Below are 25,282 nucleotides of genomic sequence, written 5' to 3'. Positions count from 1 at the left end.
CCTCCATGTGCACAACCGTGAAGCCAAGGAGCTGCAGATTTTGGAGCTCTGATTGGTTTTTGCCAGCTACGTCAGTGGCTTCCAAACATTTGAATGTCTTCCCCTACAGAATAACAGTGAAGAAACTTGTGACCCTGACTACTAGAGGAATATGCCTGGTTGAGCTTGCATCTGTTTTTTAGTACAATTTTATTTATCTAAGATTTATAACATAAATTAAGCTATTCAGCCCTTGTGTGGTCCTAGCCCCAACTTTGGGAAACACTGAGCTACAACACTCTGCAGAAAGTTTAAGCCATACCACATTTCTTTACATTTTGATTTAAAGTGTTCTTCAGCAACGGATTTTCAGGTTTTCCAAAAGTGTTTCAATTAACTGCTCTAATGTTTTTATTCCATACTGTCTTTATACGACAGCTGCTTCAAAGTACAAAACCTAAGAATATTCAAATGGGGTTTCTTATCAAGTTGTATTTGGGGAACTGTCTGACTTTATGCTGAACTCTAAGCTGTGCAGAGAGCAGCTGAAACACTAGTTATTAAATTTTAAGACAATCTAGGGAAATTTCTAGGTTCATGAAGTAGTACAACTTTTCTTTAACCACACTGAAATGTGTAATGAGCCATATTATCAACAAGTCATATCAAAAAGGAGACCTTACAAGCTAATGCTAGCCTGGCACTACAGCAAACTGTCCTAATCAGGAGTTTATTAAGGCATTTTGGGTGTTTTAGGTTACATGTTAAAGGAACATTAAGGTATCTATCCTAACCTCCTAACTTAAGATTTAAAAAAAAGTGTGTTGCTGTCAAGATAAATTGATAAGATCGGATACAGCACTGAACTTGGACTCAGAACAGGCAAATGTCAAATTTTAAATGAGTTGGTTCAGTATTAGGAAGAACAAATCTCCACAAGGACCTCCCAAATAAAAACACAATATTTGTAATACAATAATAAAAATAACACTTAAGGTAAATTTTTAAAACAGACTCCTTGAAAGAAAAGGCGTCCATTCATAAAAAAACTATGATATTTTGGTCTATTAAAGTAATGAGGTAGCAAACCCCAGTTTTGAGGATATAGCGCTAAAGAACCTGGATTTGACTCACTGGAGGCAAATCTTAACTCATCTGACCAGATTACCTTTTAGACGTGCTTATAAGCCAAACTCTAATGCTTTCACCAAATTGAAGCCTTATTTTGGTTAGTATAGCTGTAAAATGTTCATAAACTACAAAGACTGTTCATAATTCTCTTTGAACTATGTTTGAACATAATTTTTTTGGTTAAATCAAAAATCTGTGAATGTTTCAATAAAAGCAATAAAAGCTGTTAAGACACTACTGACTAAAACAAGTCCCTTGCAGCCATCAGTCCTGGTTGACCTTTGAACCTGCTGCATAGCAAACTATTAAATCTAAGCATACAGTCATATATTATCCTTCATAAAATCAGATTCATGTTCATCCTGTTTTCTGTCTATGCAAGACAGATATTAAAACTGCAAAAAAAAAAAAAAAATGCCCTATTCACATTCAAAAGGATAAACAAGGCTCTCTGAAAATTACTGCCAAAACACTTATTCAAATGATAAAATCAATTTGTATTTTTTCCTTTAGCTCTGTCCCTTTCAGAGCTTTCTTTTACAGACAATTGCCCTGCAGAAGCAACTAAAAATCCCGTTTATCGACAGATCTGGTAAACATGAAGCCCAGTGAGTGGATAGAAAAATGAAAGCATTATTCTCTAAATTGTTGTTCTGTTTTACCCAGTGTGTGCAGCATAATAAGCCAGGACATTAACAAGAAATATACAGTCTCACACAAAAATCTTTAAAATACATAAAAGACATACATTTATGATGAGAAATTCCTTTTCAATAAAATTTAAGAAAACACTGATATCTGAAATACCAACATTTGAGTGTATTTTGTGTATTTCTTATCATCTTTCAAGGATTCAGACTGTACCACCCCTAAAGCCTCTTTGATGATTCCTCTAAGCAGCTGCGTGGCTTTATGAAAACACATGGATAAAGCTATAGGTGAATCTTAGGCATCTGCTACTGTATAAATGAGATTAAGAAACAGAAGAGATATGGAACTGTGAAGATTAGATTCGGACTGTGACCAGCAAATGCAAACTATATTCCTTGATCTACTGCAAAAGATCTGGTTTTGCACACACACATGAACAGGTATGACCTTTAAGACTTGAGCGAAAAAATCTAAAGTTTGCCTATAAACTCAAAAACATCTTTTTATTTAAAAATCCACCAAACCGTTCTTGGCAAAAGTTCTTACCGACTTTGAAATTGTCCGGAATTCGTCAACCACAACCTTTAATGTTTTTATTGGGTTTTTATGTGGTAGATCATCACGAAGCGGCACATAATTATTAAAAACTAAACCTGCATATCTCCTTAAACATACCGTCGCCATGGTGAAACATGGTGGTGGAAGCATCATGTTGCGGGATGCTTTTTTTCAGCAGGGATGTAAAAGGCTGATCACAGTTTATGGGAAGATGGATGGAGATAAATGTAGATTAATAATGTGCAATAATAGTGTTGGTCTATCACATAAAATCCCAATCAAATACATAGAAGTTTGTAAATGCAACAAGTAAAAAGTTGAGGTGTATAGAAGGACTATGAATACCATTGTACTAATCTGTTAAAGACATAGTGGCTGCACTAATAAGCTTTTAGGATGATCCGAGGATGATGCTACTACAATGTGTCTAAAATGAAGAAGGTTTTGCTCAAGGCCTTGTTCCCTTCTTGTTTTGAACATAGAAAAGATGCCAGTTACTATTAAAGTAGAATAGAGCTGGCATATGTATCAAACATTTGTCCACAACCTCCCTTCATTTCTTCTTTCATTTCGTCACATCTCTCTCCCTTCTTCCTGCACATGGGCACCCTGACCATCGGCCCCCCTCCTCCGGGCTCTAGGCGAGTCAGCTCTCTCGGCTCTGGCATCTTGGCCTTCATCCTCCCTGTCCGCTGCTCCCATCTCCTCCACAACATTCTCATCCTCCTCCGTCCTCTCTCCCTCGTCCTCGTCGTCATCCTCCTCGCTTCTCTCTGAATCTGACTCATCTGAGTTGTCCTCTTCCAGGTAGCGGTAGCCTTTCACCTGAGGGCAAAAAGCTAAGCTTTTATTTTTACTCTCCACTTGGATGTTTTACAATTCAGCCATGATATACAAGACCCCGGTTACTCCTGCACAACCCCGTTTAAAGGTTTACAGAAATAAAGTTTTTTCTGTAGGAAAAAAAAAAAATTGCTTGTTAAAGTAAAATAAAAAAAAACTGTTTTGATAGACTTAGATGGCTCTTTTTCAGCATTTATCAACTATGTAATTATCCTGGATTATTTTCATTGATTCAACTTGTTTGATAGTAGAAATCGGACTTTGTGGACTGGAGTTCTACAGATTCAATAAACTGCGAGTGACGTCAGCTAAACTTTTCTTGGTTTAGTTGAGATCTTGATGAAGGCAAGAATAATGAGTCTGAGATTTGTTTTTTACTTTTATCAAATTTAGAAGTTAACATTAATTTCCTGAGACTTTGGTAGACTTTATTTGTAAAGATGGTCAAACATTTTAGGTTTCCTTCCACAAGCTTTTCACAATATTTTGCTGGAATTTTGTCTCATTCTTCCTGACAGAACTGGTGTAACTGAGTCAGGTTTGCAGGATGCTTTGCTCACACACACCTTTTCAGCCGTGACTCCATAAATATTCTGTGAAGGAGATCAGGGCTTTGTGATGACCTCTCCAAAATGTTGCCATGTGGTCTTTAAGCCAGTTGTCCATTTGGAAGACCCATTTACTCCCAAGCTCCATCGTCACAGTGGATGTCTTCAAATGTCTATATTTCCACATAATGTTCTTTTCTCATGATGCTTTCTATTTTGTGACTTGCACCAGTCTCTCGTGCAGAAAAACACCACCTCAACATGATCCTGCCATCCCTGCACTTTACAGATGCGACTGTCTTCTCAAGTTTGCATGCTTCCTCTTTTTTCATCTAAATGTAACAATGGCCATTAGCGCCAAACACTTCGACTATAGTTTCAGACCACGGGCCATGTCTCCAAAAGGCCTTCCTGTCCACTTCCAGTGCACTTCTCTCATTGTGGAGGATGAACTCTATTACGAGCATCAGCCAGCATCTTCATGAGGTTTGTTCTTGGGTTATTATGGACATTTTAAAATATAATGTCTGAGTAAAATGCTAGTTAATCTACATTGTCATTGTAAAATTTAAAAATAATATTGCAATATCATGTTTTCCTAACAAGGTTCAGCCATAATTTGTGTTTTTTACACCTCTTTAATATCAGGCATTTAGTCTGACTGGAACACGTTACATGTTCTGTTCTCAGTTTTTGTTTCACACAGGAAGATCATTGGCGGTGCACAGCCCCCCAATATCCTTTTCCTGTGTAAAAAATCATTAGCTTCTGTTTAAATAACTACCCAAAGAAATGCGGTGATACTTTAATGGTTTGTATTAAGGCGTCTACATAAACTGCTATAACATTTTTGAAATTGGAGTTTTTTTTCTAGATGGTAGAGGCCCGCTTTGTTGTTGGCGCCTCTGTCGTAAGCTTCAGCCTATCTACTGCAGGTAAGATATTAACTGCTTCTAACTTTTCAACAGCGCCTCAGTTAAAAACATCTGTGGCTTTCCTAAACTCCAGAAACTGTACTTGCACAGAATGTGATGGGTTACCTTGTGTCGTGGCCGAGGAATACGAGGAAGTCTGTGCGGCACTTTTTGTGCCACACGGCGCTCCATCACCCAATAACAGTAGCAGGCCAGCAACAATGTAGCCAGCAGGATGGACAGTTTGGCCTAAATGGTAAGATCCACAAAAATCTCAAAAATAAAATTTTAAACACACATGGTATGTAGGAAAAAAACTAAATAATCCTTACCCTCATGGGCATTTGGGACCAGAGGTAGACAACAAAGATGGCGATGGCCTGCCACCAGTGGTAGATGGTGTAGACGAAATCCAGGCGTTCTTTTTCCTCAGCGTACAGAATGCCGACAAGAGCTGGGGAACACAGAGACAAGGTTCATGGCATGAGGTTACAGGTGAGAGAAAAATGTTATGAGAATATTAGTATTTTTTTAATAATAACCTTTTAATCTTCCTGTTATAATTATGAACTCTTAACCAAAGGACCTACAGTGAAAGAACTGCTATCTTGTGGTATCAGCTGGATCATGACAGATGATACTCACTGCTAATCCCTGCCTTGTTTAGAGCGCTGCCGAGTCCCCACAGCACCATGATCACCAGCAGGGGACCCAGATACTCCGGTGAATTGGATTTTACAGACAGAGCGAGCAGGACCACCAGCAGCACCCCGTGCACCGCAGCACCACCCATCAGACACACCCATCGTGGGAGGCGCAGGAGGCTAAGAGAGAGGAGGGAGAATACGGAGCAGGAGAGGCCGTAGACCATGATCAGGAGCCAGAGGCTTTTCAGGCCCAGAATACAGACACCATAGGACTGTGGGGGAAATAAAATACCATTTATTACTACAAAATCAAGCTGCCCCTTTAACTGACAGGTTACTGTAGAAAGTCAGTGCAGTAGTTCAGTACCAGTGAGAACCCGCTGATAACAAACAGCATTTCCAGTCCACTGTAGATAAAGAAGGGGCAGAGCAGCCGCAGGCGGTAATCCCTCAGATGTTTGAAAGGCAGCTGAAAGATGTTCCCCCAACCGATGCTGCGGAGGTCGATCTCCTCCGTCGGTCGGTAGGCGGGGCCACACAGCAGGAGGAACTGTGGGGAGAAAAAACACATGGAAATACACTGATTTTAAATAATTCGGAGTGAGGGTAATGCTAAATAAATCTTTTATGTAATGTAAAAATACTCCATATCAGGAGTTTGGACTGTAGGGAAAACAACTGGTCAGTTATAGTCACTAAAGAGCCTAAAACATCTTTGTAGTTAGTGAAATAAATTGAAAAAGATCTTACAATATCTTGTTTTAAACTCAAGACAGAAGCTTTTAGCAATTACTTTTCCATACAGTGCCTTGCAATAGTACTTGACACAAAATGGGAAGACTACAGCAAAAAAAACAAATCTACCATTACTTGGCTGTCCACCAAAACTGAGGAGCCCATCATTAATCAGACAAGCAGCCAAGAGGCCCATGGTAACTCTAGAGGAGCTGCAGATATCCACAGCTCAGGTCAGAGAAGCTGTTGAGGGGACAAATATTAGTCCTGCACTCAACAAACATTTAGCCTTCGTATAAGAGTGACAAAAAGAAAGTGACTGTTGAAAGAAATCCATAGGAAGTGCTGTTTGTAGTTTGGCCAGATGGGACCAAATAAAACTTTCTGATATGTATGCCACATACTCTGAACACACCATCTCCACAATGAAACATGGTGATGGCAGCATTATGCTTTTTACTGGCTGGCCAGAGTTGATCTGAAGATGGATGTTGGTAAAATAAAGGGGAATCCTGGACGAAAACATGTTAGAGGCTGTAAGAGACTTGAGACTGGGCCTGGGGTTCTACTTTCACCAGGACGATGAGAAAAAACATGCAGTCAGAGTTACAATGGAGTGGTATAGATCAAAGCATATGATGCGTAAGAATGGCCCAGTTAAAGTCTAGACCTTATTAGAAACTGTGGGAAAAGTTGAAAATTACTGTTCTCATGAGCTTTACATTCACTCAGACTGAGATGGACATATTTAATATTTGCAGCAAAAGGTGGCGACGCTTTTCAGGTTTTCATTTGTGGAAATGAAAAGCATGTATCATCTTCTTTCCACTTTGACAATTATGCACAATTTTGTGCTGGCCTGTCACAAAAATACCAATGTTTGTGGTTGTAACATGACAAAATGTAAAATGTTCAAAAAGAATAAATACTTAAGGCACTTTTTCTATTTTTACAGTCCAAAATTTTAGGTTTTCTGATCGTGTCATGTCATTCCTCTTGCCCTTTCAGTAAAAAACATTTGAGGTCAAATGCGAGAGGTGAAAACAGTGAGCGAGTAAAACAGTGGTGCTGCTAGACACCATATATGACAACAGTATTATTTATGGATCTTTACAGGAAGTGAATGCATGAACTATGTTTGACTTTCTCAACATATAGGATCCATATGTAAGTAGCACGCAAGGGGTGGATTGTCAAATAGTTACAATTTTAGCCTAGTAAGACTATCAAAGTCTTTAAAATTTGTTTTTCATGGTTCAAAACAACCACATCTAACAGATTATAAGACATATTTAAGAAATAACTTAAACGTGTCCCCTTCTGTATTGCGCAGTCAGAGCTCTTACAATGATCATGGAGAGGAAGGCGAAGCCCATCAGGATGCTCTCCACCTCGATGAGTAGCATGGAGCGCGGCAGGTTGCGCAGCACGGTGCTGTTGAAGCCGGGGATGATACCTTTGATTGCAGCACCTGAATGTCAAACAAACATTCAGGTTTGAGCTATAGAAAGCAGCTGGTGGGGAATCAAATGTCATTTTTAAAGCAAAGGTGTCTAGACATTTGTAGGTTAACTTTCTCAGAGATATAAAAGTTAGTTTTAGTGTGTGTGAGTGGATAGTATATGAAACAAAAAGGGGAAACTATGAGTTTAAGGCTTTGTATGCTAAAACTATTGGAAAACAAGAGGAAAAGCAAGGGCCTGTGCTTCCACGTGGAACCATCTGCACTTGTACGTTATGAAAATGTCCAAAACGGGCTCCAGACGACACACTGACTCACAGAACTACTCACTACGAAGCAGTGAAAGCTTCACGCTTTGATTTTTTTATGTTTAAATGGAAACTCTATGTGACAGCAATTTGTAAGAAGAGCTGATGCCGTCATTGCTCAAGAGGTTTTTACCAGTGGGTTTGTAGATGTTTAGCCACCTGGGAGCAGCAGAACTATCTCAAAAAACAGTCTGGCTAAAAATAGGCTCAAGGTTCATGGTAGCAGAGTTTCAGTTCCTCATAAAGAGGTTTGTTTTGGCTTGGAGTATCCAATTAAAGAAAATTTACCGAGCCCTATGTGAAATTCAAATTAACTACTAATACCGCACCATGCACAGATCCCTTAGTTCTGGACTAACAGCAGAGAAGACGATTATATCTGCTTTGGCAATTGGAGGTTAGACTAACATGAATGTCAGTGGCAGGAAACCAGGAGGGTCAAAGAAAGCCCTTGGCATGAGGCGACAATGCAAACCACCTCAACTGTAACTGCCTCATAACACCTTATAGCCATAGATATGTAAAACTTAGCTGTCAAAGGTCTCTACACTTCTTTTTGCATATAAACAAACAGAAGAACTTGTAAAATCACCCTTTCCTTTTGCCTTAATAAGTAAAAACATCTCTTATTTAGTTTTACAAGAGCCACAGTGGAAAGGCCATAGAGCCACATGTGGCTCTGGAGCCATAGGTTGCAGACCCCTGGTCTAAGCCCTTCTATGCTTGTAGGGCCGCTGGTACCCATCTCCAGCGCTCATTGGGCGATAGGCAGAATACACCTTGGAACCAGGTTGCTAGTCAATCCCAGAGCAAATCAGAGACACACAGAACAAACACCCATGCAGAAACACATTCATAACTAACGTCGATAGACCAGTAAACCTAACGGTCCGGAGAAAACCGGAGTACCCGAAGAGAATTCACGCATACACGGGGAGAACATGCAAACTAACAGAAAGACCACAAACGGGGATTTGAACCCAGAACCTTCTTACTACAAGGCAACAGTGCTACCCACTCCCTGCAGTCCTTAATAATAAATCTTTAATTAAACTATGCATTGACAGTTTAACAGTGGAGAAAACAAGCAAAACACAGCGTTCTCTGCAGCCCCGATAAAAATGTGTAAAAAGCCCTAAATCAAATTTTATTGTAGAACCATAATCTAACAATAAGGAGTTTAGAGATATTAAGACATTTAATTGAGTACCTTTATTCAGTGGGAAAAAAACATGTTATTTTGTCCACATTTATTGATAACTCTGCTGTTATTACTTTCTTCATTACCCTTTTGCCAACAGGACAACACCTAAGTCTGACAACGAAAGGGGTCTCTGACCTACACAGATCCTACATAGTCCAGGGTCTTCACTTTTGCTCTCTATTCTTCAGCTCCCTGCAGGTTTAATACAGGATTTAGGTCTGGGGACTAAGATGTCAATGGAGGCAGGTTGTCTTTCTCTTCATTGAACCAATTCTGTCTTGCTTTGGCCAAATGTTTTAGATAATTATCCAAATAAAAGACCAAATAACGACAGAGTTTTAATTTTCTGACAGAATCTACCAGGTTTCTATTTACGGTCTAGCTAGGTTCTACTTCCAGGGCTTTTTGAACAGAAACAGGCCCACAGCATCACAGATCCTTCACCATACTTAACAGTAGAGTGGAAGTGCTTTCCCACATACCCATCCTTTGTTTCAAGCACAGCTGGAATGTTTGTTGCATAAAAACTCCTTACAGGTCCAAAAAGGAAAAGGAGTGTACACTTTTCACGTTTATAGTTTTAATGCAATTAAGCAAGAGGAGGGAGACAGAGGAAAAAGCAATTAAGAGTTTCTTTGTATCAAGCCAAATTTGTCAGTTTATTTATTTCATTTATTTCTTCTCTATCTGATGCCATAACATTACTGCCTTTTATAACAGAACATTACTTAGTATTAAGTATTAATCTATTTAAAATTAGTTTACACTAGTAACTAGATACTTTTTCTTTCTGAACAGCGTCCAGGGCATAAATGGGTCACATGATACAGCCCAACGAGACAAAAAGTTGTGGATTCCTCATTAAAGTTTTTTGAAATTCGGATAAACCAAAAACTATATATTTCAGAAATGCCTCCTTTTTTATATTAGTTATTAGGGGTGTAAATATTATTAGGACTGGTGATTATGTTAAAAAATATATATACATTTAATGTGGTATTTTTTTCCTAAATGAAAGGCTGTTTTTTTCGTTTTCAATTTTCCGGGTGAGATTATGAGACAATGAATTTATTTCAAGGCTTTTTTTACACATCTTTACCAGGAGTGCTAATAAGTGTGAAGGACGCTGTGGCATGTTTAACATGAAGCCTAAAAGGTGACAGAATAAATCTTAATACTTAGCAAAGAACTAAAGTATTATATTACTTTTGTTGTTCATAAACTACACATGCAGTCTGAGGTTGTGGTTTTCTCTCTGATAAGAAAAACATGATTACATTTAACTCATTTGATCAAACATAGTTTAGACTGAAACCTGAAAGCTTTTTTTCTTATTTTTGAATATCCTCAGTGCAATGCTGCACTCATCTGTCCCCAGTCAAAATGAGGTGTCCTTACCACATGTTTTCACGTTGCAGAGGGTGTGTGGGTTGTCATGCAGGTGCTCGTGGAGGACGAGACGCATGGGGAACTCTGCAAAGACGAAACTCAGCTGATATGGAAGAAGAAAAAAAAAAAAACACAGACTTCAGCTGCTTTTCTCTTCGTGTTCAGTGTCAGTTTTATATAATATGAGACACAAGTTTGAAACAGTTATAGAGCTGAGGAGAAGAAAAAGACTCACGTTGAAGATGGCGTAGAAAACCGACTGGAAGACGATGATGTAGCTGTGGCACGCCCCCTTCGGAAGCTTCCTCTGCTCCTGCACGTGCTCCTCCCTGTAGTTAGCATACTCGTAGTACTGCTGGGCCATTCTGCGGGAGCGGGGAGGAAAAAACAGCTGACGCTCATTTAAAACACACATGTACAACCCGAAATCCACTGAAGTTGGGACGTTGTGTAAAACTTAAATAAAAACAGAATTCAGTGATTTGCAAATCTTGTTCAATCTATATGTAGTTGAATACACTAGAAGGACGAGATATTTAATGTTCAAGCTGATACATTTTGTCTGGGTTTTTTTTTGCAAATATTCACTCATTTTGAATTTGATGCTTGCAACAAGTTCCATAAAAGCTGTTAAAATTAGCCTTTTCCAGGGATTTTTATAGAAAAAAATAATTATACAAAAAAGACAACACAGGAATACACCTGTCCTTTTAAAAACATCCCAGTTTGACAACTAAAACACAATGCTAGTAACAGACACCAAACATCCCAACATTTCTAGCTTAAGCTAGTAATCCTTAGTTAGGGTGATGATCCCTTAAAAACAACATAACAATATGGATTAAAATGCAAATACAAAATAAAGACTTAACACTAACTAACCCCACAATGCAAAACCATATACTAAAAAATGATGGTAGTCATTTACTGCAAAACTCGTCCTTCCTCAGAAACTGCTTCACTTTTGATCTGAAATTATTCCAGGTAGTGTTCATTTTTAGTTCTGCAATAAAGGAGTTCCACAAACTGACACCTCGCACAGAAAAGGACCATTGCTCCAAAGATGTTTTGCAGAAAGAGACTTTACAACTCCCACTGGATGCTCCATGGGTTACTAAACCAGTAGCTCTAAGTGAAATTAACCATCCCTGAAACATAAGGAGTCTGACCTGCGACCATTTAAAAAACACTTTGAGACTTGATAATGTATTTTTTTTTTTTTACATTTCCAGCTTCTTAAGGTCATGACAGTGATGTGACCAAATAGGCTTGCTGTCCACAATCTTAATCGCCCCACTATATTGTCATCTTCCTAAAATAATGGCCAAAGTCATTATTCTGTCGAATTTTTTTTTTTTTTTTTGCCTAAATCAACTCATGATGCTAGCCACCTCTTGCAAAATTGTCTAAATCCTCAGTTGAGGAGGTCATGCTTTAGAGAGTTTTACAGGCTTTTCAAAATGGTGACCGCTCAAGGAAAAACCAAAATCTACTCAGCCACTGAAGCTATTTCCATTATTCAGGGCTCATCCCCTATTGGTAAGTGATAAGGATTACCACATTATAGGCTAGGCATTATTATATTATATTATATTATTATATATTATATTATTATATTGCATAGATATTTAGTATTTTAATTCGGTCATTCAATCAGCATTGTTGTCAACAAAGTAGCTACATTCATGAAGCTAGCATTTAGCAAAGAGTGGAAGAGCTCCAGAAGCTGTGGCTGTAACAAATAATCGTTTGTTGTCAACTCTTTTCTTTCTTTATAAAGATTACTTCATCATCTGTTTTTCTTTTAATTTTCCACATTATGTGATCTAATTGAGAACGATATGTAGCTTAATAAAAAGGACAATAAGAAATGACTATGTCAACACTCATCTGTTGTTATTAACTTTTTGGGTGAAATTATTAATTATTTATTTTATTTTTTTTGCCTGGAAAACTTGAAAAAATTACTTAGGCCATTATTTTAGGAAGGTGATGGTATAATATCTTCATTGGCTTGAGTACTGTAGTTGCTGCTTGTTACCAAGAAGTTACATAGTAACTCAGATTTCAATAACTGACTGCATTTAAATATTTGTAGCATGAAATGGTAGACAGTCTCTAGTTGGAGTAAAGGTCAGTGTATCAAAGTTTGACTTGCTTAATAATTACATTTAGATTTAGATCATTACTGTTGATCACATATACAGGTCCTTCTCAAAATATTAGCATATTGTGATAAAGTTCAATATTTTCCATAATGTCATGATGAAAATTTAACATTCATATATTTTAGATTCATTGCACACTAACTGAAATATTTCAGGTCTTTTATTGTCTTAATACGGATGATTGTGGCATACAGCTCATGAAAACCCAAAATTCCTATCTCACAAAATTAGCATATATCATCCGACCAATAAAGAAAAGTGTTTTTAATACAAAAAACGTCAACCTTCAAATAATCATGTACAGTTATGCACTCAATACTTGGTCGGGAACCCTTTGGCAGAAATGACTGCTTCAATGCGGCGTGGCATGGAGGCAATCAGCCTGTGGCACTGCTGAGGTCTTATGGAGGCCCAGGATGCTTCGATAGCGGCCTTTAGCTCATCCAGAGTGTTGGGTCTTGAGTCTCTCAACGTTCTCTTCACAATATCCCACAGATTCTCTATGGGGTTCAGGTCAGGAGAGTTGGCAGGCCAATTGAGCACAGTGATACCATGGTCAGTAAACCATTTACCAGTGGTTTTGGCACTGTGAGCAGGTGCCAGGTCGTTGTAAAAAATGAAATCTTCCTCTCCATAAAGCTTTTCAGCAGATGGAAGCATGAAGTGCTCCAAAATCTCCTGATAGCTAGCTGCATTGACCCTGCCCTTGATAAAACACAGTGGACCAACACCAGCAGCTGACACGGCACCCAGACCATCACTGACTGTGGGTACTTGACACTGGACTTCTGGCATTTTGGCATTTCCTTCTCCCCAGTCTTCCTCCAGACTCTGGCACCTTGATTTCCGAATGACATGCAGAATTTGCTTTCATCCGAAAAAAAGTACTTTGGACCACTGAGCAACAGTCCAGTGCTGCTTCTCTGTAGCCCAGGTCAGGAGCTTCTGCCGCTGTTTCTGGTTCAAAAGTGGCTTGACCTGGGGAATGCGGCACCTGTAGCCCATTTCCTGCACACACCTGTGCACGGTGGCTCTGGATGTTTCTACTCCAGACCCAGTCCACTGCTTCCGCAGGTCCCCCAAGGTCTGGAATTGGCCCTTCTCCACAATCTTCCTCAGGGTCCGGTCACCTCTTCTCGTTGTGCAGCGTTTTCTGCCACACTTTTTCCTTCCCACAGACTTCCCACTGAGGTGCCTTGATACAGCACTCTGGGAACAGCCTATTCGTTCAGAAATTTCTTTCTGTGTCTTATCCCTCTTGCTTGAGGGTGTCAATAGTGGCCTTCTGGACAGCAGTCAGGTCGGCAGTCTTACCCATGATTGGGGTTTTGAGTGATGAACCAGGCTGGGAGTTTTAAAGGCCTCTGGAATCTTTTGCAGGTGTTTAGAGTTAACTCGTTGATTCAGATGATTAGGTTCATAGCTCGTTTAGAGACCCTTTTAATGATATGCTAATTTTGTGAGATGGGAATTTTGGGTTTTCATGAGCTGTATGCCAAAATCATCCGTATTAAGACAATAAAAGACCTGAAATATTTCAGTTAGTGTGCAATGAATCTAAAATATATGAATGTTAAATTTTCATCATTACATTATGGAAAATAATGAAGTTTATCACAATATGCTAATATTTTGAGAAGGACCTGTAACACATAAAATGACTTTATGAAACCATTTTGCAAGATTCCCAATGTGAAAACAGTTGTGTTAAAACAGAAGTAATTTCATTACTAGATACCTATAAAACAGCACCAGGACACTAACACAAGTAAACTAAAAAGAAATGTACCAAGAACTGGGCCTTGGGGTACACCTTCATTCAATTTTAGAAATTTGTTTTTCATAACAATGATTTCTAGCCACTTATGACAATGCCTGGTTAAAAAATAGGATTTAAAGAACTCCAAACTTAGCTCAGAGAAAAGTCATGTTATAATAGTTTCTGAAAAAGAATGTGACGGTTTATAGTGTGAAATCCCTTTTGTAAAAATCAAATCTTTGTGAAATCCTATCAGATTTTAATAGGCACCACATCTCAACAACTTATTGAATGAGGCTGCATAAAACAGGCATTCAGGGTTAAAATGTGTTAAAAATTATGAAGGACAGAGACTGGTTAAAAGAAAACTGAGTAACCAAAGACAACTTTAAAACCAAAGAAATTAGTTTTGAGTTTGGTTCTTACTATGTCTTAGTAGAACACACAAACGGGTGAATAATGGGTAGTAACTAACTAGGTGGCTTCCAGAGTGTAGCATGGTGGAGGATGTATGATGATGCATTTTTTGTTTTGTTTTGTTTTTATTTGCATTGAAATTTGAAGATAATTATTACATTGTTGTCCAGCATCAAGTGATGGTTTTTACTTAGTGCGACCATCATGTTAAACAAGGTCCAAAATACACACAGCAGATTTGATGATTGCCTCACTTGTCTGTACTGCTCAGTGTCCACTGTTAAAACCATGCAGGCATAGAGCAGGAGATTTGATGTAATTCAAATTTAATTTAAGGGTCTTACATCGTATTTTATGAACATCAAGCAAAAGGTATCAGTGAGGATTTGTCTTCTTAGCTTTCTGTGCCTGACCTTGTGATATAATTTCCCAGAGAAGCCCAAAAAGGCACAATGGCCACGCCGATGGCTACAGCTGAAGGAACCAATGTGTAGTACCGCTCCCAGTAGTTGGTTGAGACAAATAGTGCATAGATTCCTGAGGCCAGAAACATCATCCACTTAGTACCAAGAAACCTGAAAAAGCAGATAAAAAAAGCAAGTGTGGAAAAGAACCGTCAGATTAAAGGATTCATGTTTACATTATGTCCATGTGAGTCTACCTGATGAGTACAGGGGTGTAAAGAAGACCGATGATCGGGGTCACGTTGATTCCCATCAGCATCTTCCGGTCAATGTCCTCAAGTCCAAGGTTGCTGTACTTCACCTCACGGTAGGTCATATCATAATGAAGGGTCAGTTGCATCTGTAATAGGCCTGTAGAAAACAAACACAAGAGAATATAAAAGCTTCTGAATCTCTGCTGTATGTCCATGTTTTGTCTGTTTTCTCTGCTGAAGTTCCCACACATTTTACAAAATGTGGCCAAACTTATGCAGATTCAAATTTCCAAAGTCCTCAGTCCTTCTTAATTGATTATTACAGTATAAATTATAATTTCTATGTCTGCAGTGTTTTAAAAATAAAATGGATGGATGGATGGATGGATGGATGGATGGATGGATGGATGGATGGATGGTGTGGGAACCCCGCTGTAAAGAAACTCACCCATATAAACACTGTACACAATCATGGCTCCAAAACTGCTGGCAAGAACATTCTTAATGACTCCCAGCCTCTTTCTTCTGTAGTACTTCCTCTCCTCCTCCTCCTCATTGTACTGTGCCTGTGGGCCCAGAAACTCCTCCATCTGAACAGAAAAGGGAAGTTAAATCAGCAGCCCTTTGCATCAAGGAAGAAACGTCTTTAACTTCTCCTGATCAGAGCTCACATCGCCCTGCATGTTGTCCTCTTGCCCCACATTGTGCAGTTCGTTAACGCCACCATTGGGAGGCGCTACAATCTGATCAGCATCCTCAATAAATCGTTCTCCCTGAGTGGCCTCCATCTGCTGACCAAAAGAGGGCAGTACACAAGATTAAACGTATTTAACAGCTTGTTAAAATAATAAATCGTTTTTTAATCACTATAGACATATTTATACATTTTACAGTCTGCTAATGCTTTTTGTTTTCATTCTTTAATGCACCACTCTGATACTTTGTCACTGGGTATAACAGTCTTCTTACTACAAAAACTATCAATATAACTAATGACACGTGGAGTTTACCTTACTTCTAACAAGGAAATTAAGAAAAAGGAGCTTTTTAAAAAAAAATATTGTGCCTTTCAATTATTACAATCGTTCTTCATTGTGTCAAAAGTTTAAATTTTATTTCTTTGTTTGTTTTTTCTTATCTCTCCTTACTGTAGTTTGCCATTTTCTGTTCTTATTCCTGAATAAAAGTGAGAGAAACTCTTAGCAAACTTTTTGATAATATTTCCAGTTTTTCCAGATCCAAAAATATTATATTATGTTTTTATTTAGATTAGATTTTTATTCAACTTAAACATATTTACAATATTGTAGGACTGCTAGCAACAACACTGGAACTTGGCAGGTAACCTCCAGACCCATAGAATAGCCCAGCAAAGATGAGAAATAAAATCTTTTTTCTTTCTTTCTTTAAAAGCATGTGAAACCTCTGCATACACTGACAATAACTGTGCGTTCAGTTTGTACTCGGAAGTCAGAATTTCCAACCTCCAAGTAGAACATTTCAACTGGAATGCCATAAAAAGTTGGAATTACAATTCGGAAAGTCGGTGCAACATGACCATACATGACTTCCGCATTCAAGATGGCTGCTACTCGCGTCAATAGTAGTAAAAGGTTTTTACTTTGACTGTTTTTGGCAGTTCTTTATTATTTATGTAACATGTAGTCATGCGTACATGTACTACTTTTCAGTGTTTATAAGACAAGCTGTTTCAACGCTGTTTATATATATGAAATCCCGCATAGAACAGTGTTATTGTCATTGTTATTGTTGTAAAACTGCTGTTATAGTTGCTGGCAATACAAACCAAAAAAAGCAGGAAACTGGAACGCTATGACTCGGAGATGGATCTGACTTCCGAGAGTAATAGAACGCATCATAAATACATAGAAAACAGCTGAAAGATTGATGTAGATGGCAAGGAAGAAAATATGTTGCTTTAACATAATGATGAAACAGAGTAGTGGCAGTATCATGCTGTGGGCTGGGTTTTTTTAAGTGTAAAGGGGGCTGAATACAGCAGCACGCCACACTTTTCAGATTTATTTTGTACAGTATGATAAGACCCTGCATCACTTCACAATTATGCTCTACTTTGAGTTGGTTTATCATCATAAAAATACCAATAAAATACATTGAGGTTTTTGGTTGTAACACATTGTAGGGTATTTTCAGGAACAAACTTCAGCGACATCATGCATCGATGAACTGTGGTGTGAATATTGGCCGATTTTAACTTCATAGAAAACGTGACCTCAAGTAGGCCTTTGCTTCTTTTCTTGCCTCTTGTAGAGACCAGTTATAATCTATCATTTAAACGATTTGATCATAGTTTTCATGTGTTTACGTATTTTATTGTAAGATACGGAACTAAGCAAAGTAAAAGCCAAAGAACCTCTGAAAAAAATTGATCTGTGCAAAAGCTATTTATTGTAAGTTTGGCGCTTTGCGAACTGACCTTAAGGTTTATGAGGAAGTGAAGAGTAACGAGTACTCCCTTGTGCTAAATAAAAATCAGTAATTATGTTCTTTTTATATTTTTTCGGATATACAAGTATTTTCTCTTCCACTAGGTTAATTCGTCTTGGAAACAAGGTTAACAGAAATAGTTTATAAACGGTGCACACTGCTGGCTTTGTTTATAAAGCTGTTATTAGGTGTACAGATCAGCATCATGGCAGCTGGTTGTGTTGTCCAAGCCTGAAACCAGCTCCGGCCCGCAGCCTGAGACGTGATTTCCAACAAACCTTCACATTAACACTTCCTTTTTTTATTTTCTATGGATACAGTGAAAATTCACTCACCCAGTCGGTCTTAGGAGTCTCCTGCAGAATGAACACCGTGTCCACCTGTCAGACAGAGACATGCAGACACCTCCCCCTCTGCGCTACTTCTAGTCTCGGTTGTTTGTTGGTTCCCCTTTCTGAAGCACAGGCTTGCAGGTATAAATAAGTTTCACGAGGGAAACGAAAGTTTGCTTTCTCACTTCCTCACGGCTGCTGCCTCGCAGTTTGTCTTAAAGGCACAGACACACACAAGCCCCGCCTACTCACCTCAAAACAAAGATGTACCTGTCAGTACATTAGAAAGTGATCAAAAGTTCATTTATTGTAGTCATTTATGGATTTATGTTTGTTAATGGTGATGATTATGCCTCACAGCTATTGATAACTCAACTGAGTTTCTCAAAAAAAAAAAATCATAATTGGGCATAAGATCAATAAAAACTCATTTTTAATACTTGGTTGGGGTAGCTTGTAACAGTGCTGAGATGTTAAGGAAGCCCAGCTTGCTTTAATGACCTTTAAAGCAAGGTCATTAAACACAAAGTTCTGTCATCTTTCTTTTTAAAATATTCAATTCTTTTTGAGGTTTGCAGGTACATCTAAAAAAAATTGAATATTGGGCATAAGTGCAATATTTTTTACTAGTCATTTCAGAAAGTGAAACGGTTATTTTATTCATTGGACATATAGTCAGATATTTCAAGCTTTTATTCTTTGTAATTCTCGTGATTATGGCTTACATGTAGAAAAAAAAATTCCGTGTCACAGAAAATTAGAATAGCACATTAGACCAATTTTAAAATGATGTTTTAAGCATAAATGTCAGGCTTCTGAAAAGCATGCCCATTTCTATGCACTCAATAGAGCCAGACTGCTTGGTTGGGCCTCCTCTAGCATTTATTACTACATCAATGCGCTGTGGCAGAGGAGATCAGACTGTGGCACTGCGTAGGTGTAATGGAAGCCCAGGTTGCTTTGATAGCTGCCTTCAGGTCATCTGCCTTGTTAGGTCTGGTGTCTCTCATCTTCCTCTTGACAAAAGCCCATAGATTCTCTATGGGATTCAGGTCGGGGGTTTTGCTTGTCAATCATGCACAGTAACACTATTGTCATTGAACCAGCTTTTGGTTCCTTTGGCAGTGTGGGCAGGTGCCAAGTCCTGTGGGAAAATAAGATCAGCATCTCCATACAGCTTGCCAGCAGAGGGAAGCATAAGGTGCTCTAGAATGTCCTGGTAGATGGCTTGACTGTGGACTTCAGAAAACCAATGAAGGGCGATGACACCAGCAGATGACATGGCACCCCAAACCACCACTGACTGTGGAAACTTTACACTGGACCTCAAGCTGTGTGGATTCTGTGCCTCTCCAGAATTATTCAAGACTTTGGGACCTGATTTTTCAAAGTGAAATAGAAAGAGTACTTTTATCTGGAAAGAACTACTTTCAACCATTGAGCAACAGTTCAGCCCTTTTGCTACATAGTGCAGGTGAGACACCTCTAAAACTGTTTAACTCACTAGTGGCTTAACACAATGAACGCCACAGCTGTAACCACTATCCTAGCCTGTGTGTAGTGGCTCTTGAAAGTCTAAATCCAGCTGCAGTCCACACCTTATGAATCTCCCCAGTCATGAAAGGGTTTCGTGTCACAATCCAATCAAGACCGTTTCTTATGCTTATTTTTCTACTACATTTTTTCCTTCCACTCATTTTTTTTTTATTATACGCTTGGATACAGCACCGTATTCAGAAATGACCTCTGATGGCTTGCCGTCATTGGAGAGAATGTCAATGACTGTTAATCAGCAGTCTTCTACATGAATGTGTAGAACCGGTGGGCCAAGATTGTGGGCAAAATTGTCAAGAATACAAAAAAATAGTCTGACGTTAGTAGAAAACAGGATCTGTAAATCATTGTAGTTTCAAAACATCTTTGCATTATTCAAAAAGGCATACAATGTCCTAAATGTTTGGGGCTAACAGTTTTTGATTTTCTTTGTGTCAAAGATTTGTTTAATTAATTCTCAGATATGGGTCATTCTCGTTACTTTCTGTATTTGGCCCAGTTTAATGAATGGCTGCACACACAGGTTGTTTTGACAAAAAGTCCCTGAATGTTTGTGGTCCAATTTACTATAAAACAGGTTTACCAAAACTTAACATTGCTGTGTAAGAAAATATTTTTATTGCGCTTATGTGAGGAAACTGAATTCTGGGTTTCGTTGGCTATAAGCCATAATAATGCAAACGAACAGAAATAAATTCCTGAAATATATCTGTCTGTGTGTGATGAATCTAAATATTGTACGAGTTCAACCTTTTCATTACATTTCTGACATAAGAGACATCTTTAATCTCAACTGAGATACAGCGAGTAGGGGACAATCAGCTGCTGGGAAGGCAGACAGGGCACATTCTTTTTATTTAGAGTAATTAACAACAGTCACTGTAGTTCGCACAAATTTAACAACACACTGTGGTCCACTAACTGCAAAACAAAGTCAATACGAGCACAACAAAGAGCAAAGTCCATCTTATCTGTATTAATACAGCAACAGCTGGTTATAAAAAAAAAGAAGAGTAAATGTTGCAAAGTGTCTTGGTTAATAACATTTCATCTCAACAAACACTGCTACAAATAATCAAACCATGATTTTCTAATTCAGTTCAATAGTCAATGCAGCTTCGACATTAGTTTCTGCAGGCAGAGCCGACCCTAGACTATATGGGGCCCTAAGCAGAATCACTTGGAGGGCCCACTTCTTCTTGAGATCACACCCATCAACCTAAATCCCAATATCTCTTTTAAACTGTCCCTGTTTGATTGTACGTCTGTTAAACATTTTAAACTATAACTAGTTTTACCTACCAAAATTTGTTTGGAACTTTTTAATCTTTTATTTAAAATTGATATTCTGATTTTTTAAGGGCAAATTTAAAAGTTCATCCTTAATTTATTTCTAACTCTGAAATTATAAGATAGACATATACACAACCCTTCTCGAGGGCCCCCCGGGCAGTGGCTTAAGTTGCTTATACCTTGGACCGGCTATTCTGCATGATTACACTAAGAAGCCATCAGTTATACACATCTACCTGAAAAATGTCATCCTGCAACCTTAGGTGTTTATTTATTTATTCAAAAACAGACAAAAAAATCTGCAAGGGTGACTGAGTTCACTTCATACACAGTAACACAGCAATAATGGTCCTGGACTACAGACAGAACCATTACATTTCTGAGTACACCAGACTGTAAGCATCCAGTATGTCCTCCTTTCCACTCAGTTTTTTGTAGGTGAGATCTTCAGGCAAAAGAGTGAACCAATCCAGAGAGTTGTGGATCACCAAGTCCCTCCATAATTACTTCAGTGATGCTGTTGTGCCAAACTCTGATGCAAAAGAGAAGGAAGGTCTTCCTGATGGACTTTCAGTACCTTTAATTTAACATTTAGCCTTACCCACCCTTTTATTAAGACATGAATCTTTTAGAACCCACACATGCTTATCCCAGCCCAAACCCTTGTAATTCTCTACACAGATGCTGCGTCTCCTTCGTCCAAGTTTATCCGCTCCCCACAGTCGCTTTCCTCATCATTTCCTCGTCCTGCACTGAGAGCTCTGTGAGCTTACGTCCCAGTCTCTCGTGAAGGTCCAGGTACTTGGCCACGCAGCGGTCCAGACAAACCGACTCGCCCTTCGTCAGCTCTGCTTCCTTGTAGTGTGGCGGGACGCACTTCCTGTGACAGGCGTTTGTCATTCTGACAACAGAAAATGCCACAGTGTTCATTTAATACAGACAAGGCTTTACATTCATTCAGAAAAGACAAGTCGTTTCATTTATGCCCAAAATCTGTTGCTTGATAAACCTCAACAGCACCACCTGCTGGATTTTCATCATTTGTTCAACAAAAAGCAGCATAATGAATTCTGATGAAATTTGGTGAAAGTTGTGGCAGATGAGGCTGACAGCTGATAATTAACCAAAGCCTTTATTTTTCATCATCAATGACGAAGTTTCTGCTCCAGGGATTTGCTTTTAAGACGTCACATATACAGGTCCTTCTCAAAATATTAGCATATTGTGATAAAGTTCATTATTTTCCATAATGTCATGATGAAAATTTAACATTCATATATTTTAGATTCATTGCACACTAACTGAAATATTTCAGGTCTTTTATTGTCTTAATACGGATGATTGTGGCATACAGCTCATGAAAACCCAAAATTCCTATCTCACAAAATTAGCATATTTCATCCGACCAATAAAAGAAAAGTGTTTTTAATACAAAAAACGTCAACCTTCAAATAATCATGTACAGTTATGCACTCAATACTTGGTCGGGAATCCTTTGGCAGAAATGACTGCTTCAATGCGGCGTGGCATGGAGGCAATCAGCCTGTGGCACTGCTGAGGTCTTATGGAGGCCCAGGATGCTTCGATAGCGGCCTTTAGCTCATCCAGAGTGTTGGGTCTTGAGTCTCTCAACGTTCTCTTCACAATATCCCACAGATTCTCTATGGGGTTCAGGTCAGGAGAGTTGGCAGGCCAATTGAGCACAGTGATACCATGGTCAGTAAACCATTTACCAGTGGTTTTGGCACTGTGAGCAGGTGCCAGGTCATTGTAAAAAATGAAATCTTCCTCTCCATAAAGCTTTTCAGCAGATGGAAGCATGAAGTGCTCCAAAATCTCCTGATAGCTAGCTGCATTGACCCTGCCCTTGATAAAACACAGTGGACCAACACCAGCAGCTGACACGGCACCCCAGACCATCACTGACTGTGGGTACTTGACACTGGACTTCTGGTATTTTGGCATTTCCTTCTCCCCAGTCTTCCTCCAGACTCTGGCACCTTGATTTCCGAATGACATGCAGTGGTCCAAAGTACTTTTTTCGGATGAAAGCAACTTCTGCATGTCATTACATGGTTACAACATGAAGTCCGGTACAGACTTTTCTGGAACTTTCAAAATAAATTGCATTAACCTACTTCCGGCACAGCCAGGGAAAGGGGTACTTCCCATGATGCCACTGTCTGTATAAAAGCACCCCATGTCCAAGGAATCGATCTCTTCGACGCGGGTTCCTCCAAGGGGTCCGAACAGAGAGACACGCGCGCTAATGTCTCTTTGCAGGCAAACAGACAAACTCTTCAAACTGGATCCAAGAGTGTCATACGATCATCGATCATTTACACGATCCATATGCATAAGCATGATCCTCTCCCTTCAGAAACTGGGCTGCAGGGCAGCATCCCAACATGATAATGACCCCAAACACACCTCCAAGACGACCACTGCCTTGCTAAAGAAACTGAGGGTAAAGGTGCTGGACTGGACAAGCATGTTTTCAGACCTAAACTCTACTGAGCATTCGTGTGGCATCGTTAAACGGAAGGTGGAAGAGAACAAAGTCTCTGACATCCCTCAGCTTGTTGTCATAGAGGAGTGGAGAGGATTCCAGGGGCAACCTGTGAAGCTCGAGTGAACTCCATGCTCAAGAAAGTTAAGACAGTACTGGAAAATAATAGTGGCCACAAGAAATTGTAACACTTTGGGCACAATTTGGAAATTGTCACTTAGGGGTGTACTCACTTTTGTTGCCAGCAGTTCAGACATTAATGGCTGTGTTGAGTTATTTTGGATGACAGCAAATTTCCACTGTTATACAAGCTGGACACTAACTACTTTACATTGTATCAAAGCGTCATCTTGAATGTTGTCTGTTTCACCATGTAAATGATGCATTCAAGCTGCAGTGTTAGCCTCTCTCCACACATTAAGCTTTCCATGTTTTTGTTTTTTTTACACTGCATAACCCCTGCATTTACCCCTCCAGAAATTACAGCTAAAGAGTCAGCTTTGTGGCTTCGTAATGGAGTATGACACTAGAATTTATGTTTTTATTGTGATTTTCTTTTTCATTTTACTGTTGCTTTTTTGTCATTTACTAAAGTTTAACACATTATTATTCAGATGTTTTTTAATCTTATATAATTCAATTATAAAACAGGTTTTCAAAAAAAAGCCACATGAATAATTTTCACTTTTCTGTTAAAAAAATGGGATGTTTTTCAATCCTGATAATTATTAAAACTCTAGTTGACCAATAAAAGTACTGTTAACTGCCACTGGACATGGCAGTCAATTGGAGATATAACCAGTAAGCCAGGCAGGGAGACCATTGACCAGATGACACCAAGAGGCCTGTGGTAACTAGAGGAGCATCAGAGACCCACAGCAGGTGGAAGAATCTTAGCAAAATATCTACAGAATCTGGACTTTATGAAAGCGTGGCAAGAAGAAATACGTTTTGTTGCTGCAGTTCATCACAAGCCATGGGGTTGACTTTCTTAAAGGAGCTTAGGTCAGATGAAACCAAAACTGAACTTTCTATCCTACATGCAAAAAAACTTCTTTAAAAAAACTTTGCACATCAGCCTGGACACAACATTCTTACAGTGAAGCATGGTCGTGGAAGCATCATGCTGTGGGGATTCTTTTTATCGGCAGCGACTGGGAAAATGTACAAATAATGTAAAGACGGATGGAGCTGGTGGAAAACCTGGTAGAGGTTCACCTTCGTGCAGGACAAAGACCCTCAACATACTGCAGTGCATGGTCTAGATCAAAGGATCTTCATGTTTTTTGTAACGTAAAAAACGGTCGAGGGTGCGAAAACTTGTGTAAGAGGCTGTACATTTTAATAATTTAAATGAAGCTCTACCCTATTCTATACAACCTCAAATAGCTTCACTAACCTGATATATTTTCTCCTCATCGACATTTGCCTTATTGTTGCAAACATCAGTGACGATAGAGTTGTTATTTACCGGTTGTACATGTCAGCCATCATCTCCACCTCCAGCTCCGCCGCCAGCTGCTGCGCCTTCATGGGATCCATGTCTCCGTGTCCGTGCTGCTCAGCCCCGGCCTCTAACCGCAACCACGCCGCTCCTCTGACCCTCTGCTGCGGATAGCGCACTCAAAACCCAGCCGCTGCTTCTCCTGTAACCTTCAAAATCTGCAAGTAAAACACGTGTGGAGTGTTTCCTCCCGCACTTCCGCTGCCAAAGGAAGCATAAAACAGAGGCTTCTAAAACAGCGCGCCCCCTA

At 39.1% G+C, this 25,282-nt stretch overlaps 2 protein-coding genes across 4 annotated transcripts; both read right to left on the bottom strand.

Moving 5' to 3' along the window:
- Positions 1-1,586: 1,586 nt before the first annotated feature.
- unc93b1 (unc-93 homolog B1, TLR signaling regulator) lies at positions 1,587-18,341 on the bottom strand. 2 transcript variants are annotated; one of them, XM_047365620.1, is made up of 13 exons: positions 18,176-18,341; positions 16,043-16,162; positions 15,820-15,961; positions 15,375-15,528; positions 15,127-15,288; positions 10,605-10,734; positions 10,379-10,472; positions 7,353-7,477; positions 5,639-5,821; positions 5,270-5,543; positions 4,957-5,078; positions 4,751-4,873; positions 1,587-3,144 (listed from the first exon to the last, which is right to left on the bottom strand). In XM_047365620.1, the coding sequence occupies exons 2-13, from the start codon at positions 16,157-16,159 to the stop codon at positions 2,893-2,895; spliced, it is 1,878 nt and encodes a 625-aa protein (XP_047221576.1). In that variant the 5' UTR covers positions 16,160-16,162; positions 18,176-18,341; the 3' UTR covers positions 1,587-2,892. The 2 variants fall into 2 exon arrangements, with proteins under 2 accessions (XP_047221576.1, XP_047221577.1); XM_047365621.1 differs by having other exon boundaries at positions 16,043-16,159.
- A 2,221-nt stretch (positions 18,342-20,562) lies between these two features.
- On the bottom strand, positions 20,563-25,211 carry timm10 (translocase of inner mitochondrial membrane 10 homolog (yeast)). 2 transcript variants are annotated; one of them, XM_047366697.1, is made up of 2 exons: positions 25,000-25,211; positions 20,563-21,920 (listed from the first exon to the last, which is right to left on the bottom strand). In XM_047366697.1, exons 1-2 carry the CDS (start codon positions 25,068-25,070, stop codon positions 21,725-21,727), a joined length of 267 nt encoding a protein of 88 aa, XP_047222653.1. In that variant the 5' UTR covers positions 25,071-25,211; the 3' UTR covers positions 20,563-21,724. The 2 variants fall into 2 exon arrangements, with proteins under 2 accessions (XP_047222653.1, XP_047222654.1); XM_047366698.1 differs by having other exon boundaries at positions 24,928-25,066.
- Between the last annotated feature and the right edge of the window lie 71 nt (positions 25,212-25,282).

The sequence above is a fragment of the Girardinichthys multiradiatus genome, chromosome 5 (genome assembly GCF_021462225.1).
Source record: "Girardinichthys multiradiatus isolate DD_20200921_A chromosome 5, DD_fGirMul_XY1, whole genome shotgun sequence".
Classification (NCBI taxonomy): Eukaryota; Metazoa; Chordata; class Actinopteri; order Cyprinodontiformes; family Goodeidae; genus Girardinichthys; species Girardinichthys multiradiatus.
This window is presented reverse-complemented; position numbering and strand designations above follow the sequence as displayed.